Source organism: Amphiprion ocellaris, chromosome 2 (assembly GCF_022539595.1).
Source record: "Amphiprion ocellaris isolate individual 3 ecotype Okinawa chromosome 2, ASM2253959v1, whole genome shotgun sequence".
NCBI classification, from domain to species: Eukaryota; Metazoa; Chordata; class Actinopteri; family Pomacentridae; genus Amphiprion; species Amphiprion ocellaris.
This window is the reverse complement of record NC_072767.1, coordinates 11569226-11588517: the sequence shown is the minus strand read 5'-3', so window position 1 is coordinate 11588517 and position 19292 is coordinate 11569226. Positions and strand designations below refer to the sequence as shown.

General features: G+C 39.2%; 1 protein-coding gene across 1 annotated transcript; it reads left to right on the top strand.

Moving 5' to 3' along the window:
• Positions 1–1317: 1317 nt before the first annotated feature.
• On the top strand, positions 1318–18686 carry rad54l (RAD54 like). The gene is made up of 18 exons (XM_023263407.3): positions 1318–1579; positions 1673–1756; positions 2222–2332; positions 2461–2521; positions 2644–2779; positions 3011–3080; positions 4627–4915; positions 6558–6682; positions 6765–6915; positions 6999–7125; positions 7441–7515; positions 10001–10131; positions 10265–10375; positions 14063–14186; positions 14278–14356; positions 14436–14615; positions 14816–14979; positions 18362–18686. Exons 1-18 carry the CDS (start codon positions 1577–1579, stop codon positions 18558–18560), a joined length of 2220 nt encoding a protein of 739 aa, XP_023119175.1. The 5' UTR covers positions 1318–1576; the 3' UTR covers positions 18561–18686.
• The last annotated feature ends 606 nt before the right edge of the window (positions 18687–19292 follow it).

The following is a 19292-nucleotide window of genomic DNA, read 5'->3' as shown; positions in this document are numbered from 1 at the left end:
CTATCCAGTCTCACACACAGATTCTGACAATACAGAAATAAATACAGTTGTTAGCAATAAATACAGGGTTATTGACACTTTATTAACATGACGTAGTTGGATGATGCAGAGTACAAAAGGGCAGAACAATGTAGTGGCTTGATGCATGCACACTTTGTCATTTTAACAGTAAACCCTGCGGAGGTATTGATGTGGGTGTTTTTTTTTTTTTTTTAACTGTTTGGGTAGTTTTATCTGGAAAGAGTGCTGTGTATTTAATGAAGTGAAGCATCTAAAAAGATTTTTTTTCTCAGATAAAAAGTAAAAAGTATATTTTACTCACTAAAGCAGGGGTGTCCAACTCATTTTAGTTAAGGGGCCACATGCAGTCCAGTTTGATCACAAGTGGGCTGGACCTGTAAAATCATAACACAATAACCTATAAATAACAACAACAGTGAATTTTCCTTTGTTTTAGTGCAAAAAAGATCATATTTAAAGATTTTTTTTTATTATGAACAACCTACTTTATGATAAAAATGACAAAAGTTAGACAAAAAAAAAGACAAAAATCAACAAAACCATGACAAAATATTACAAAAATGAGACACAAAATAACAAAAGATTAAACTAATGACACAAAAAACAAGAGAAAAAATTTGACAAAAAAGTTGCAGAGACAAAAAAATTACACAAATGACACAAACGACACAAAAAATGACAAAAGAAACAAAATGACAAAATAATAGACTAACATCACAAGCAAGACAGAAAAAACACAAAACAACAAAAATGATGGACACAAAGCAATGATTAAAGCAAAACATAAACTGACAGACAAAAAGCACAAGTGAAACAAAAAGGAAACAACAAAAACAAGAAACAAAATGACAAAAACATGAGACAAATGACGTCAGACAAAAAATCAACAAAAACAAGACAAAATATTACAAAAATGAGACACAAAATGACAAAAGAACAATCAGCAATCTAGTATTTTACTTTATGATCTAAACAACTTGTCAAGGTCTAGAATTTATTTTAAAATTGTAGTTTTACCAGTTTACAATTTGCAGTTAATGTCTTCTCTGTAATGTTTTGCACTTTACAAAGTCATCCCACTGGCCAGATTGGACCCTCTGGAGGGCCGGTTTTGGCCCGCGGGCCGCTTGTTTGACACCTCTGCACTGAAGTAACACTGATCAAACGCAGAACATACTGTATGCAGACTCTTTCCCTACGTATTGTACAATGACACACCTTGAAAGCTTCACTCTGCTCCAGGGGGCGCTTAGCCTACAGCAGGCACACGCAGTCATTTGTCCCTTTAGGCTTGCCGTAATGTTGTGCAACATTTAGCGCGAATTTGATAATCAGAGTAAAGCTAGCCGAGGGGAGAGTGCTTCGGTATTTTAAACTAAAGCTCTAAAGATTCTGCCATGGTACTACCTTTATGACTTTATTACCTCTTCCGTAGCCGACAGACATGAGGTGAAGCCATTAGAGCTGCGGCCTGTTTCTGGGTAACCGCAGAGAAACACTGACAACACACAGGACAACAGGCTCAGTACAACAGAGTAGCCAGGACACAAGCAAAATGGTAAGAAAGCGGGGTTTTTACTCACTATCATGCTACAGACTGCATTGGACTGACAGCTTTATCCCAGGGTAATATACAAACTTGTCCACCCAGAGAAGGAGCCTTGCCCCCAGTCAGGTTGCTAAACGAAAGCTAGCAGGAGATTCCTGTGAAGATGAAGACTGGACATGTGGAGCTGTAAGTACTTTATCATGACTGCTGAAGCTACTTTCTAAGCTACTACACTCAGACAGAGCTCTTCTAACGTGTCTTTAGATGTCTTCTGATCTGTAAACAGCCAACACTCTCCGATTCAGCATCATCTTGTGTTGTTCATCTCTAGGAAACAGTCATTTCTAAACGTGGACATTTTACCTGCTTCATTGCAGATGCTTTAATCATATATGCCGTTAATTCCTACAGTTTGCTGAATGTAAGTATATGCTTTGTGATCGGCACCGGCAGGAAGATGCTGGAGTATGACACTAGATGCATTTCTGAATCTAAATAAAATAGTAAATATTTCAATAATATCATGTTTTCCATCCTTATTTAACACAGAGACAGCTAAATGATTCCATCAATAAAAATGCTCATGGGGGAGCATTGTGGTGCTTAGCATTGATGTGGTTGAACCGAAAAGTGCATAACACTTTTTCACAGGACAAAAGAAGAAGAAGAGACAATGAGATGAGAGAAAGCCATATTTCCCCGTTTAGAAAGCCTCTGACCCAGCTGAACAACCAGCCTGCATGTATGGATGGCGACAAACATGTAAGCTTTATTGAGCTCAGATTCTGATCTCTCACACTGTCTTTACATACATTTTTCTATATGAATACATTATTGGTTGCAAATTGATGGCATACTTTGGCTTACCTGTTAAAAAATTATTTTTACAGGAAGCATTTATTCGAAGTATCCTCTCCAAGCCATTTAAAATTCCTATTCCAAATTACACAGGTAACATTTTTCTTCTCTCTGTGACTCATCTGTCATGTCTAGTGCAATAGAGAAGGAGTCATTCTTTATCTGCAATAGATAAAGAATGACCTACTGCTGTCTTGATTAATTATTACCCACAGGCTCACTTGGAATCAGGGCACTCGGTCTGAAGCGTGCAGGAGTAAGGAAAGCACTTCATGATCCCTTTGCAGAAGATGCCTTGGTCCTGTATGATCCCCCAACTCTAAGCGCTCATGACCTGATCAAAGCTGATAAGTAGGTTCAAAACATATGAGACTTTCCTTCCGTTGTATTGTCCTAAAAAGGATTTTTTGTGAGTTAAAGTTTTTGTGATTGAAAACTAGTACTTACCGGTACTATTAGAAAGAGCAGAAAGTCCAGATCCCTCTAGACGTAGACAGTTGCATGCAGCTGTATGAACCCTGCAGCTGCCAGAGAGCTGGGAGTGTTTGTGATTAAAAGGCAGCATGTGACCTTTCGTTTCAGAGAAAAATTACCAGTCCATGTTGTTGTGGATCCAGTCCTAGGAAAAGTGCTCAGACCCCACCAGAGAGAGGTAAACCAGAGGTTTTGTTTTCGAAACTTTTCTGACCCAAATAAAAGTAAATCTGAAATGTCCATATTGAAAGAATCATAACAATAACATTAAGGAACAGAGATGTAGAATCTTTCATCAGTTATTGCCTACAGAAACTACAAATGAATTGAGCAATATGTTCTAAACAGTAGGTGGACAAAACAAACTTCAGTCAAAACCAGTTAATGTTTTCTGCGTCTGCAAAGGTACACCTGATGTAAATTTCCTCATCCACAAGTCAACAAGAGACGTCCATATGCTGAGCAAAATTTGTGACCACGTGAACATTCCAAGTGTGCCGACTGCAAATGCAAGCAAACAAACGCTTGTTATGAGGAGAGATTGTGCAAGAAGATGTTGCGTCATCCTCACCTTTATAATTAATCGATAATAAATTTGTGGTTGAAATAGTCGCTGCTGAACATTGCAAGTGTTTTGGTTTTAGATCATCTCCATCGACTGTTCAAAATTAGTGGGAGGTTCTAAATTACACCTCTGGAATATTCAATTCCATTTTATTTATATAGCGCCAATTACAGGTCAAATTGTCTGAAGACACTTTACAGAACCCATATGTCTGAACCTCCAGAGCAGCCCTAAGGCGGCAGTGGCAAGAAAAACTCCCTTTTAACAGGGAAGAAACCTTGAGCAGAACCTGGCTCTTTATGTGGGGGGGACCCATCTGCTTGCTGGCCGGCGGGTTGAGAGGGACAGAAGAGGTAGAGAGGTGGAGAGGGGGAGGGATGGGAGAAGAGGATGGTGGGGAACAAGGAACATATAGCACACAGTTGGATACATGCATGATAAGCTAGATGATGCATAGAAAGTACAAGCTAACATTGAAATTGAGTCATAGTTTACTGTTATGGTGTAAGGCTCTGGCATTAAATATACTACATATATAGCTGGCAGTAAAATTCAAACAGTACATAGATGAGCATATCAATTATAGTGAGGGTAATGCAGAGTAAATTGGTGGAAATGGGCAGCTGGAAGCAGTGGGCTGGAGGAAGGTCAGCAGCAGCATCCCACACTAGACATGATGGAGACTAAGCCAGTTGGTGGGACAGCAACCACAGATCAGAAGCATCCAGCTCTGGGACCGGGGAAACTCGGAGAAAGGACACAAGGGAATTTCACATCGACACAGTGCTACAGATCAAGCTGTAAATGGCTGCTACAATCTGTAAAATGTGCAAAGTTACACTTTCTCAAACATCCACAAATGGCGTGTTTGTTTCTCTGTGTTTGATATGAGGACAGCAGACCGATATGTACCTATTGCAGCATGAACAGAAATGCGTTCATGTCCACTTTCAAAGTCATCATCTATTGTGAAAACCAATAATGAGCCTTAAAAGTCCACTGACTTTTCTGGAAGTTTTGGAGGATTTTCCAGAGTCTTAATCAGTGACATGTGAAGAAGACCATTAAGTGCAATTCATAGCTTCAGAAAAAAGCAAGTCAGTGAATCACAGGTTATTCTTTTCTTCAAAGTTACAGTGGATGTGTTTCATTTCTTTAGGGGGTGAAATTCCTGTGGGAGTGTGTGACAGGCAGACGCATCCCAGAATCGTACGGCTGCATCATGGCTGATGAGATGGGCCTGGGAAAGACTTTGCAGTGCATCACCCTCATGTGGACTCTGCTACGCCAAAGCCCTGATGCTAAGCCAGAGATAGACAAAGCCATTGTGGTTTCACCTTCCAGTCTGGTGCGCAACTGGTATAATGAAGTAGGAAAGTGGCTGGGAGGACGTGTTACACCAGTGGCTATTGATGGAGGTTCAAAGGATGAAATTGACAGACAACTAGGTAGTTTACTTTCCCTTCTGTCACACTGTAAACATTTAAAGCAAAGTTCTTGGAAATACTTCTCCATGTTGGTCAAATTGAAACTTTAGCCTCATTGTTGGCAGAAAGTAAATGTCAGTGCACCAATTTGAAGGACCAGGAGCAGAGGGACTCATTTTTTATGTAGGCCTCCAGTTTATTGCTTTGCTTTGCTGAATCAAAACCCAACATTTCATCTCACACTTTCAGTTATAGCCAAACAAAAATAGTGGTTCCCGTAAGTGAGCTTAGTTAAAAAACAGCAACAACAAAAAACATTGACAAGTCACAAAAACATCAGGAAACATTCTTTCCTTTAGAATAGTATGATTTTTGTCTTATCTTTCAGGACACACTCAATATGTAAGTGTGTCAGGTATTTAGAGAACATAAATCCACTTAACATTTTCTCCCCCAGATATACTCTCTTATAGGGGTTGATTACTGGCCTTGCCGATTGTTGGATCCAACATTTAGCATTAATCACTGAGAGATAATTGATATTGTTTTTCTAGCAAATTTACATCAAAATACAGTGATTTAAAAATGTGCTAGTCTGGCTCTGATGCAGCCGCCTCACTGTCTAGAGTCCCCACTCGGTGTTCCACTTACAGCACTACCTGAGTAAGAGCACATCAACACTGGAGGATAAATAATCAGAAGCCTATTTTTGATTTAACAGATGTAAAACATAAATTAATGTAAGTTATTTCAAAGAAGTTTTGTAATTTGTGTTGTAAAATTTGGACACTACGATTTTCAGTTTTGCTGCAAATGTGTGTTGGTTCTAAATCTTTGTTATTGGTCTACTCTTTCAAGTAGTGGCTATCAGCTCTGAAACAAACAGTTGACCCCTATATCTGAAGTTGAAGAAGTCTGAAGAAAAAATCTGTCTTTTTCTTTTACATGTATCATTTAATTAACTGGGCTGCACAGTGGCATAGTTGTTAGCACTTTCGCCTTGCAGCTACAAGATCCCTGGTTCGCGTCCCGGCCTTCCTGGGATCTTTCTGCATGGAGCCTGCATGTTCTCCATGTTGGTTTTCTCCGGCTTCCTCCCACAGTCCAAAAACATGCTGAGGTTAACTGATGACTCTAAGTTGTCCATAGGTGTGAATGTGAGTGTGATTGTTTGTCTCCATGTGTAATCCTGTGATAGACTGCTGACCTGTCCAGGGTGTCCCCTGTCTTCACCCTAAGTCAGCTGGGATAGAGTCCAGCCCCCCACGACCCTAATGAGGATTAAGCAGAGCATAGATAATAGATGGATGGATGGATGGATTTAACTCACTGGAGGGCTGCATGGTTGCTCAGTGGTTAGCACTGTCGCCTTACAGCTAGAAGATCTCTGGTTCACGTCCTGGCCTTGGCCTGGATTTATCCAACTGGGTACACTGGGTTGTTGAAGGCACCAACAACAAACAACAGAAAGTTAGAGGACAAATAATTTTTTTGTGGACATTTGTGATTGTGACCCGTATCATTAGCATGGAGAAAGTTATAAGGGTTAGAGCTGATGGGTACTACTTGAACATATTGAGTTTTAATAGCATTGGTTTTGTTTTCACTTGATCCTTTCTTCAAAATAGAGTTTAGTAACTGATTTGTTTTCTTTGCTGTGTAGTAAATTTCATCTCTCAGCACGGTTTGAGGGTACCGACCCCAATCCTCATCATTTCATATGAGACATTTCGCTTGCATGCTGAGGTTTTGCACAAGGGTAAAGTTGGACTGATCATCTGTGACGAGGTATTTCACTGCCACCCTCACAATTCAGAGCTTTCAAAGATTGCTGAAGAAATGATTTAACAGTAACATTTATGTCCTGTAGGGACATCGGCTGAAGAACTCTGACAACCAAACATATCAGGCCCTGAATGCCATGAGTGCCCAGAAGAGAGTGTTGATATCAGGCACTCCCATCCAGAATGACCTGCTGGAGTACTTCAGCCTGGTCCACTTTGTTAATGCTGGAATACTTGGTAAGCAGCCCCACATACAGAACAGTTCAAACACATTGGCCTTATTTCTAATCCCCTTGACTTGTTTTTCCCCTCAATGGCAGGCACAGCTCAAGAGTTTAAAAAGCGATTTGAGCTTCCAATCCTCAAGGGACGGGATGCAAATGCCAATGATAAAGATAGACAGATTGGAGAAGAAAAGCTCAAGGAGCTGATCAGCATTGTCAACAGGTGAGCTCACCGAACAGATATAGTGTGTCCTCATTTCACCTCTTGAAATCTGAATTATTTTTGTCGGTCCTTTGCACTTTTTCCGCTTTATGTTTTTATTTTTCACATTTCCATCCTTTGTTATTTTTAAGTTATTGTGAATTAATATTTTTAGAAATCATTTAAATGTAGATTTTTTAATCTAAGATTTGCAAACATGAATACACATAATTTGAGATTTTATGCTTTTTATCATAATCCTTACTTTGCACATGTTTAAATGTATTCAGCTGTCTTTCAACTTCCCTTTTATTCTTGCCATGTTCATGTTAACAGGTGTTTGATAAGGAGAACATCGGATATCTTGTCCAAGTATCTACCTGTGAAAATTGAGCAGGTTGTGTGTTGCAGGTAGGTTTATTCACTTTGTTACTGATGAGAGGTTTTGTAAAAGCGTTAATTTCTGTTTGTTTTTCCAAATTCCAATGAAATTGGGACGTTGTGTAAAACAATGATTTGCAAATCTTTTTCAACCTATATTCAGTTGAATTCACTACAGACAAGATATTTAAGGTTGAAACTGATAAACTTTGTTGTTTATTTGCAAATATCCACTCGTTGAATTTAATGCTTGCAACACATTCCTATAAAGCTGGGACAGGGGCATGTTTACCACTGTGTTACATCACCTTTCCTTTTAGCAACACTCAATAAACATTTGGGAAGTCAGGACACTAATTGTTGAAGCTTTGTAGTTGGAATTCTTTCCCATTCTTGCTTGATATACGACTTCAATTGCTTAACAGTCCGGGGTCTCCATTGTTGTGTTTTGCCCTTCATAATGAACCATACATTTTCAATGGGAGACAGGTTTGGACTGCAGGTGGGTCAGTCTAGTACTTGCAGTCTTTTACTACGAAGCCACGCTGTGATAACACATGCACAATGTGGCTCTTCATTCACTTGCTGAAATAAGCAGAGATATTTCTGAAAAAGATGTTGCTTGGATGGCAGCATATGTTGCTCCAAAGCCTGTATGTACCTTTCAGCATTAATGTTAAGTTCCCCATACCATGGGCACTAACACACCCCCATACCACCACAGATGCTGGCTTTTGAACTTTGCACTGATAACAGTCTGGATGATCCTTTTCCTCTTTAGCCTGGAGGACACGACGTCCATGACATCGCAGAAAACTGTTTGAAATGTGGACTCATCAGATGACAGCACACTTGTCCACTTTGCATCAGTTCATCTAGGATGAGTTTGGGCTCAGAGAAGCCGGCAGTGTCTGTGGGTGTTGTTAATATGTAGCTTTTGTTTTCATGGTAAAGTTTTACCTTGCTATTGTAGATGTAGTGGCCCTGAGGGGCATTTGGTGTTAGTTTTCAGTCTTGCTGCTTACATGCAGAGATTTCTCCAGATTCTCAGAATCTTTTGATGATATTATGGACTGTACATGATGAAATCCCTAAGAGTCTTTGCAAGTGCACAATGAGAAACATTAAACTGTTGGACTATTTGCTCACGCAGTTGTTCACAAATTGGTGAATGTCGCCCCATCCTTGTGAAGGACTGAGCCTTTTGGGGATGCTCTTTTTATACCCAGTCATGACACTCACCTGTTTCCAGTTAACCTGTTCTCCTGTGGTATGTTCCAAACTGGTGTTTTTTGAGCATTCCTCAACTTTCCCTGTCTTTTGTTGCCCCTGTCCCAGCTTTATAGGAATGTGTTGCAGGCATCAAATTCAAAATGAGTGAATATTTGCAAATAAGTTTTAACATTAAATATCTTGTCTTTGTACTGTATTTGATGGAATGTAGGTTGAAAAAGATTTGCAAATCATTGTATTCTGCTTTTATTCATGTTTTACACAATGTCCCAACTTCATGGGAATTGGAGTTTGTAGATTTCTGGATGGCCTATTAACAGCCAAATGTGCATCTTGCCCACCCAATCAAAAGCTAGGACATTTTTTTTTCTACCAACGGAAGAAAGCACAGAAATGACCAATATTGTTTGTCATGCCTGATTGACTGATTTAACAGCCCACCTCCAAAGTTGCCCGCTGCAGAGTGTCTCTCAGAGTATGCAAAGCAAGGTAGAGCACAAACATGGTCTCCCTGCTCAACAAAATAGCTCTCCCAGTGCATCTGCAATTCTTGTGATACTCGTCCCATAAACACGTGAAGCACCATCTGCAGTTAGAGCTGCATCTCCTAAAGTGTCAAAATGGTAATCCTTCAACTTGAAGAGAAAGTCAAATCTAGCAAATAGGACAGGTGGGATTCAATGATTGCATTGTGGCTTTAAAACCATGAGAATTCACAGTTCATGACCACTGTAATGTCTAAGAATGTCTGCTAAATAGTAATGATTCTGTCAGTGAAAATTGGATCATCCAGCTGCTGACTTACACAGAATGTGAAGTTTTCTCTCTATACCAGTTTGTAGGCCATTTAGAATGGCAAATGGGTACCTGCCAGTGGTATAAAAAACAAACTTGTAACACAATTCCTGATGCTGATGGCACAGTGTCATGTGGTTTCCTCACTGATGTTCTCTGAACATTTTGATCATACTACGTCTAGAAGGCTAGCACCTTTATTTTTTCATATAGATATTTACATTGAGTTTCCAACGGTAAAATGCTTTTTCAGTGACTTACTTGGAGTTTTCATTAACCAAATTTCTCGAATAAAAGTAAAATATTACATCGTCTCAATACAATCATGAAAGCAAGACTTTTATTTCAACTGAAATTGATATAAATGAACAAATATGGCTACAGATACATATTGAAACAAATTTGTATCAATATTGTAACAGCATCTGAAGAAAACATTTAAACATGTAGGAGCATACTGAATGTGGTTGTGATTGATTCCCTGCAGGCTGACTCCTCTGCAAACAGAGCTCTATAGGCGCTTCCTGAACCAGGCCAAACCCATTGAGACATTACAAGAGGGCAAAATAAGTGTCTCCTCCCTGTCTTCCATCACATCGCTCAAGAAACTGTGCAATCGTAAGTCCTTTTTGAGGCAAAGTTTACTCAAATATGTGCTGTACTGCTGTACATTGACCATAATAATATAAATATGCTTCTTTAGAATGATCTGGTGTTGGGTTAAAATACTAACCACTGTCCTATGTCCCAGACCCAGCTCTCATCTATGACAAGTGTGTGGAGGGTGAGGAGGGCTTCGAGGGGGCACTGGATCTATTTCCTACTGGCTACTGCACTAAAGCTGTGGAGCCTCAGCTCTCTGGTAAGACCATGTCAGTGCTGCTCTGATGGTGTTATAAAATAATCTGGATACACAACGTGGAGACTCTTGCTGACTCACTTTCTACAAGATTTTTTAAAAAAAAAAGTATCCACAGGTATAATGACTAAGGAAGTATTAGAATAACAGAAAAACCATTCTCTTAGCAGTACACTGATATATGGTTTATTACATGTGAGTATTTCTCTTGACTCATTTATAACTCGTCAAAGGTTCAGATAAACAATGGAACTGAAAAAAAATATCAGGACAAGCAGCACAGGCATATTACTTCAACTGCTTATCCAAATGAAACTTGAGTGCTTGGGCTTGGAGTGACTTTTTTTCTACATCTACCCCCATCTTGTTTTAATGAAGCCAATAAAATGGCTTAATTTTAAACTGTATTGGCCATGAAGTAGTAAAATCAGCAAAATATCACAACCACAGTCACCGTGATACAGCCAGACAGCAGTCTGCTACATAACACGAGAACATTAGACTCTGAACAACAACAGCACAGACTAGCTTACCTGTTACCATCTGCACTTTTACCTTACTCACAAATGTGCTTATCTTAAAAATCTGTGGTACACCATTTCCCAGACTGATTGTCTGATTTTTACATGGAATTTTAAATCAATACAGTTGATCCGTGAGTATTTCGACAGTGTCACAGTTTTCCTAATTTTGCCTCTGTATACCACCACAATGGATTTGAAACGGAGAAACCAAGATTTGTCGGTTTAAATATTGAATTAACCATTTAGGAATTACAGACATTTTTCACAATGTCCTTCCATTTTCACAGGCTCAAAAAAGTTGGACAGTGTTTATAAGCAGTTTAATGTCCAGTCGTGGCCTATTTTCTCCTTGTTTTATTACGAATTAAGGAGATCGGATTCATTTCATGTACTCAGTTTGCATTTGGTAGCTGTTTTATAGAAACTCTCAATATAGAATTCAAAGAGGTGTTGATGCAAGTGATGGAGGCCATCATTACACTGATAAAACAAAACAGACCTATGAGAGAGATAGAAAAAGCTTTAAGTGTAGACAAATCAACAATTTGGTACGGACGTTCCTAAAAAGCTGAACCACACCAAAAGGCCTGGAAGACTATGTGAAACATCTAAAGTAAATGATAGCAGAATTCTTTGCAGGGTGAAGAAAATTACCTTCATAACATCTAACCAAGTTAAGAACGCTCTGGAGGGTAGACTACAGTCAAGAGACACAATACAATACAATAACTTTATTAATCCCCGACGGGAAATTCAATTGTCTGGGTTCTCATCTGTTTACTTTAGAATTAAATAGTCTAATTGCTGGGGTAAGAAAGATTTTCTGAATCTTTCTGTCCTGCAGTGCAGGGATAGGAGCCGTTCATCACTAATGTTTCGTTGTTCATTGAGGCAGATATGAAGTGGATGATCCATGTTTGTCAGAATGGCCTCCATCTTGCTCAGTGCCCGTCTCTCCACCTCATCCTCCAATGAGTTCAATCTCATTCCAACCACAGAACCAGATTTTTAAATCAGTTTGTTCAGACGCCTTGCATCCTTGTTTTTTATACTGTCTCCCCAGCAGACTGCAGCATAAAACAGGACACTTGCTACTACAGACTGATAAAACATCTGCAGCATCTTCATGAATATAATACAGAGGGTTTACCTCACGACCCAAACTACTGGTGACACTCAGTTAAGAAAGGTTACATTAGACTTTGCTAGAAAACATTTAAAACAGCCTGTTCAGTTCTGAAACAAGATTCTTTGGACAGAGGAAACCCAGATAAACTTGTATCAGGATGATGGGGAGAGTATGAAAAAGAAAAGAAAGGTTTTACGATCCACATCATCTGTCAGACATGGTGGAGGAAAGGTTGTGGCCGCAAGTAGACTGGGTCATTGGTGTTAAGTGATGCTGTGATGGCTGATAGAAGTAGTAGGATATATTCTGAAGTGTACAGATACTGTAGGAGCAGATTATGAAATGCAGGTAATTATTTTGGTGTCAGTGGGTTTCACTCCTTTATGGGTTACTTGTCAATTTTACCTATATAAGGTAGGAACCTTTGTGTCCAGGTAGGATTTCCAACCGAAAGGGCACAAACCAGTTATTGACCGCTTAACGCAGAGCGCTGAATGGCAACTTGTGGATGTAAATTTATGCACTCTGGAGATTTCTGGGCAAAAAAAAAGACTGTACATCCCAAGGTAAATCGAGTTGGACTTTCATTCATTGGTACGGTTAATAAGCACGTCAATTAAGTTTTTATGTTTCCTGGTTGGATCCTCTCAGTGGCTTAAAGCATTGGCTCAGCCTCTTAAACAGATACTATTTAGAACTATTTGGACATTGCTTCACAGTACAGATGGATAACGATCCAAAACATACCACAAAGGCAAGCCAAGAGCTTTTCATGGCAACAAAATGAAATGTTCCACAATGGCCGAGTTATTCATCTGACATCAACAGAAATGAGCTGCTTTTTACTTACTGAAGACAAAACTAAGGGCAGAAATTCCATCAGTTGCAAATGTCTTAGTGTTTACTTGCATGTACTCTCTTTCAATTCCCTCAAAAACATTTTAAAGTGAATCTTTATTTTCTTGACTAGGTCATTCCATAACCATAACAGTTCTTGTTTTTGAGCCATTCTTTGAATAGAATAGCTTTATTGTCATCATACATGGGGGCATGGCAAAAATATTAGTAGCTGCCACTGGATGGTGCATTGAAACAAGATACTTAGTTCTTTGGTGGATTTGATGGTGTGCTTGGGCTCATTATTCTGTTCAAGGGTCCACTTCTGGTTCAATTTTACCTTTCAAACGGATGGCCTTCCATTATTATCAAGTACTCTTTGATGTGATGCAGAATTCAGAGTTGAGTCAATGACAGCAGGCTGTCCAGTCCATAGGGTAGTGAAGAAACTCCAAACCAGAAGAGTTCCACCATGATAGATAGCTAGTATGAGGTTCTTCTCTATCCTTTTTTCTCTGCGTGCCTCCTATGTAGATCAGATTTGTGCTATCTGTGACTGTAGATGCAGCAGTTCGACACAAACTGTTGTTTTTCCTGCAACTCCTGAAATTAAATTTTAAGTTCCTGGAAACTTCATTTGCATTGAACACTTTATTAGTAGGCTGAAATTGTGGAGTGGCTAGTCCTGGACAAATAGGTAGTCATTTGAAATCTCTGAAGGCCTTAGAGAGCTCTTTAGATCTTTGCATAGTGACACTGTACACTTAATATCAAAGAGAACAGCAGAGCCTACATGTCACAGACTGTTTTTAATTGATTTAAATTAAGAAAATGGCAAAATGTCAGTTTTCTGTGTCATTTGTTTGAGTACATCACCTTTATCTGTAGGCAAATGGTTCAAAGAGGATCAAGTTTTTGCTCTTTCGAATATGTTAAACAAGTTAACAGTTTCCAGTATACTTATTTTTCCCACATGACTGTATATGGGGCTGTTTTCTCTGACAGATAGTTTCTGTGATGTGTAAATAATCAGCTACCAAATTTTCCATAACAACGGCTAATGTGTCAGTGTTGTGTTCATGGGTTATTAGCCCCAAAGTGAAGAAGAAGATCAGTTACTGAAGGTTTGAAAATGGTTGTTACTCTAATGTGAAATGAATAAATAGTTTCATCTCTCTATCTGTTGTCTTTTTGTTCCAGGGAAAATGCTGGTTCTTGACTACATTCTGGCAATGACTAGAACTACAACTAGTGACAAAGTGGTACTTGTATCCAACTACACTCAAACACTGGACCTCTTTGAAAAGCTCTGCAGATCTAGAAGGTGCTTTTGGGGAAACTCACATTAAATTGTGTCTGATATGGATGGTTTGCTAGTTCCAGTGAGCAACCACCCTTTTCTTGTTTTGTTTCAGATACCTCTATGTTCGACTGGATGGCACTATGTCCATCAAGAAAAGGGCCAAGATTGTGGAGAGATTCAATAGTCCATCTGTGAGTTGGAAAATCTGTTTTAAACAATGAACGTTTTTTCAAAGTATTTTAACGGCATCTAAATTTCTGTTTTTGTCAGAACCCGGAGTTCATCTTCATGCTGAGCAGCAAGGCTGGTGGATGTGGCCTCAATCTGATTGGTGCTAATCGCTTGGTGATGTTTGATCCTGACTGGAACCCAGCCAACGATGAACAGGCAATGGCTCGGGTGTGGAGAGATGGCCAGAAAAAGAGCTGCTACATTTACAGACTGCTCTCTGTGAGTTCAACACGGCACATAAACTGCTTACATACAACAAATTGTCACTGCTACTTAATGTCTTTTGAGTTTTCACAACAGTATTTTCAAACAGAAAAGGTCTCTACTGATATGATTCTTCAACAGACCTAAGGACCTCATATTCAATATGTTAAAACAGCTGCGTTTGTTCCACATTTGACATGTGTGTTTGCTGACAGACCGGGACGATCGAGGAAAAGATACTGCAAAGGCAGGCCCATAAGAAAGCTCTGAGCAGCTGTGTGGTGGACGAAGAGCAGGATGTGGAGCGTCACTTCTCTCTGGGTGAACTCCGAGAACTCTTCACTCTCAACGAGGAGACGACCAGCGACACACATGACAAGTACAAAACACATTACTCTCACAAGTTCGTCATATTGCTGACACTGCTGATTCTGCAGAGAATTTAAATAGCTTTGTATACTAGATGGTAAAAATAAATTAATCCAAAAACCTTAAAGTCTTCAAAAGTGGGGTTTTATTTCCACAAATGGCGTAACTAAAAGATCCGAAACATCTCCAACAAATAGTACTCGATAAACCAATGAATATGAAAAAGTAACATCAACAAACAATGTTATTTATGTCTACTTAACCCCTTTACACCCGAATTTATTTAAATTAAACATTTTTTGTGTGTTTTTGTTTTCCAGCTGATGCTAAAATAAGTGGAGATTGTTCATTTATCTATTACTCTTAGAACATTGATACATAGATATATAATAATAATAATAATAATAATAACAACAAATGTAGCCCTCCTATTGATATATACTTTGGTTTTATAAAGAAAACCTTGGCATAGGAAATCTACTACTACTGAATTACCTTCGGATTCTTAAATACACACTGTGAGTGTAGGCATAGCTCTCATGCATAACTTTCATATCATTTAAACAGTTAAACTTACCTCTAGCACTAAACACATTACCAACACACGATAACATCAATGACTAGTCTGTTAGCATAAAACATAGCAACATTTATTCACCTCCAAATGATGATAAACAGTTCAACAGGAAGTTACAAACCCAAAATCACCCGGGATTTAGTCTGTCCTCTGGTACCAGACCTGGTGCACAGTTGGAGCTCATGAAGAAACACACAAAAATAGAAAGTCTGGCTTCAGCTTCCAAAAATAGAAAGTCCGGATTCAGCTTCCAAAATCCCAAAGTTCAACTTCAGTGTCCAAAAAACAAAGGCTGTTCAACAGTCTTCACCGCCTCGGTACCTCACCACGATCCTTAACTCTGTCCCTCCTCACTCGGCGAGCGGCTGCTGTCGGTTGCTTGGTCGCTAGCTCGTTCGTTCGTTTTCCACCGGTAACTTTTCCTCCATTCTCCTTCAGCATCGCCGTCCGCTTCGCGCGCTTCACTCTTCATCCCGCCTCTGCAGCGATTCAATTGGCCCCATGTCCACCACAACATAACAATCATTGGCCAACTATATCAGATTGACACCTGTCTAACCCAATCATGACGGAAAACAACTTGTGGCGTTCAGGGTCAACACAGAACATTGGAATTTCAGAGATTATGCGAAAACAGTAAATAAACAGCATTAGATACACATGTCAACAAAATAAATGACAATAACAGAATACCAGGGCACTACACAAATCTACAATAATAATAAGGTCCCACTCTAACCGGCCATACGAGAAACAGTAGGTGTCAAGGGGTTAACTGCTCCTCTGCGTTTAATCCTCTGAACCTCAAGCCGTTTCTAAATGTTTTTTGCTACTGTCACATAGAAGTAGAGACAAACCAAAAATGTCTTTTGTGCAGTATAACACAGTTCATCAGTTTAAATAAGAATTTCCTGAATGATAATTACCAAAAGTAAAAATTTTAATTTCCAGCAATCAACACTAATCCATGGTATAATATTAGCAGAATAAACTGTAGTCTTTTGTATGATGATCTGTGATACTACTTGTTTTATACGTTTTTATATGGAATTTGAGTAACGTGACTTTTCAGCTACAACAATTGATTTTGGATATTCAGGTTGTATATTCTTTGGGTGCCAGATGATGCTCCCAGCTAAAACTGTATGTGTACAGTAGGACAGAAATATGTGTACCAAGTCTTTCTGTCAAATTTATAAATTTGGGCATATGCTTTAGGTTCACAAATGTCATTCGCTGAAGAACATTGAGCACTATTTCACTACCACAGTCATAAAAAGATGCAGAAATGTCCTTTTGTGTGGCCGCACCATCATTAGATCTGAGATATATGAAAAAGGACAAGAGCAGTTTTAAGACTGTACTAAACTGCCACAAATATAGTTCATATTTACACACACTGTGCAAAGTCAAGGGCTGCACAGTGGTGTAGTGGTTAGCACTTTCGCCTTGCAGCAAGAAGATCCCTGGTTCGCGTCCCGGCTTTCCCAGGATCCCTCTGCATGGAGCCTGCATGTTCTCCCTGTGTATGCGTGGGTTTTCTCCGGGTACTCCGGCTTCCTCCCACAGTTCAAAAATATGCTGAGGTTAATTGATCATTCTAAATTGCCCATAGGTGTGAATGCAAGTGTAATTGTTTGTCTGTATATGTAGCCCTGGCGACCTGTCCAGGGTGTCCCCTGCCTTCGCCCGAGCCAGCTGGGATAGGCTCCAGCCCCCCGCGACCCTAATGAGGATTAAGCGGTATATAGATGATGGATGGATGTACAAAGTCATGGCTCCAGTGTAAATAAAAGCTGTGAAATAGTTGATTACTCATAAGTAAATAATTAGAATGTTTAACAACATTTTCAAATCTTTGTGTAGCATAGATTATTATTTATATATATTATATTATAACATTAATATTATTATTGTTATTATTATTATTATTATTATTATTATTATTATTATTATTATTATTATTATTATTATTATTATTATTATTATTATTATTATATTGAATTTCCCTTTGGGGATTAATAAAGTTATTGTATGTGCACTTTTTGGTTGCGTAGCATAACATTTTTACATGAAACTGACTTTTAGCAGCCTTACCTTTTGTATGTAATACGGCTGTGGCTCATCCACATTTATTTCCCAAACACAGCTGTTTATGCATACTCACACTACAGACACATAGATAAGCACACTTTAAGTACAATTCCGTATTCCTCGACTCTTCATCTGTGATTACATTGATAGTGAATTGGGTTCTGAGCTCTGCTGAAGTGTGGCTGACCTACAGCTAGAAATCAAATGTGTCTGCATGTCCTCCTACTCTACACCTCTCCTACAGACAGTGTGAGGTGCTAAGTGCCTTTGTTGTCATCACACATTCCTCTATGAATAGAAATTTATGCATGACTTTGTGCCTACTCCTTGTTTTTACATGTGGCCCCACATTGGGTTCTGTAAAGTGTCTTGAGACAATTTGACCTGTAATTGGTGCTATATAAATAAAATTGAATTGAATAAAATTAAACAGGTCATCACCACTGCTTAATGTCTGTTTGGAGTTCTAAGTTATGCACAGTAATGTTTTAAACTGTTAAGTGACTGCCTTACTCATAATATATATTCATTCCACACCGTTCAAATCCTCATATTTTTGCATGTGAAAACAGCAGGGTTCTGCTCAAAGCTACAGCTTGAAGGTTTTACTGAAGAGGTCTTTTTTATTTTATATGCTGTATGTACAGCATATAAATTTCTGACTGTAAAGTATGCTATGTATTGAATCAGCCTCTCTTTCTCCCTCTTGTGGCGGTGTTAGGTTTCGCTGTCGTCGCTGTGTGAATGGCAGAGAGGTTCGGCCTCCTGCAGAGGATTCTGACTGTACCAGTGACCTTTCCCAGTGGAACCACTGCTTTGACAAGAAGGGCCTGAGGGACCCGGTGTTGAAAGCCTCCTGGGATGCTGCTGTCTCTTTTGTCTTCCACCAGCGCTCTCACGAGGACCAACATGTAGTATAACAGGAGGAACAACAAACTTCACAACATCGAAATGCTGTATGTACTGTATATACTGATATTTATTTGTTGCTGAGTTTTTCTGTTATTTTTTTTATTAAAACAGAAATTAAAGAATGATAGTCTGTCCTTCATGCAGTAACTTTTTCACATAAATAACCACCTACTGGACTGAGGTGTTAAAACTGGTTCTGGTTTTACCACCTCTGGTGAGTCATTTTAACGTATATGTAGGACTAGTGCAGCTGCAGCTAATTGTGTTCTATGAGGGAGGTGTTGTCTGCAGTAAGTGGACCTAAGTAACCTATTTGTGACTTTGTGAGATATTTTTTCCCCTGCACAGTCAATATAGGCGGCATGGTGGGACAGTGGACTAGAACTGTCATCTCATAGCTTGGAGGTCCTGGGTTTGAATCTTTCCTAGCTGGGATTGGATCCAGTCCCCCCTTGACCCTCAGGATAAAGAAGTGTATAGAAAATAGATGGACAGCAAATATGAAGATATGGGAGACATGTACACTCCATTTGCAAGGGCTGCATGGCATGTTTTACAAGTGCAATGTGCATAAATACTCATTTATTCAAGTACTCCATCGTGAGAAGTGGAGTATTTCAATATGTGCTCCATTCATTCAAAGTCCCAGCTCCTGAGCTTCATTCTTTGTACTTTGGCACTAACAACTATAGTAAGTCAGTAAGTTTGTCCTCTTGGTCAGCAATAACAGCTAGCTAAAT

What these genes read in the sequence shown, in the direction of transcription:
- rad54l (XM_023263407.3), top strand. An exon ending in AAGACTGGACATGTGGAGCT is followed by an intron (nt 1,757 to 2,221) that starts GTAAGTACTTTA and finishes ACTTTTTCACAG; the next exon opens with GACAAAAGAAGAAGAAGAGA. An exon ending in AGAGATTCAATAGTCCATCT is followed by an intron (nt 14,357 to 14,435) that starts GTGAGTTGGAAA and finishes TGTTTTTGTCAG; the next exon opens with AACCCGGAGTTCATCTTCAT.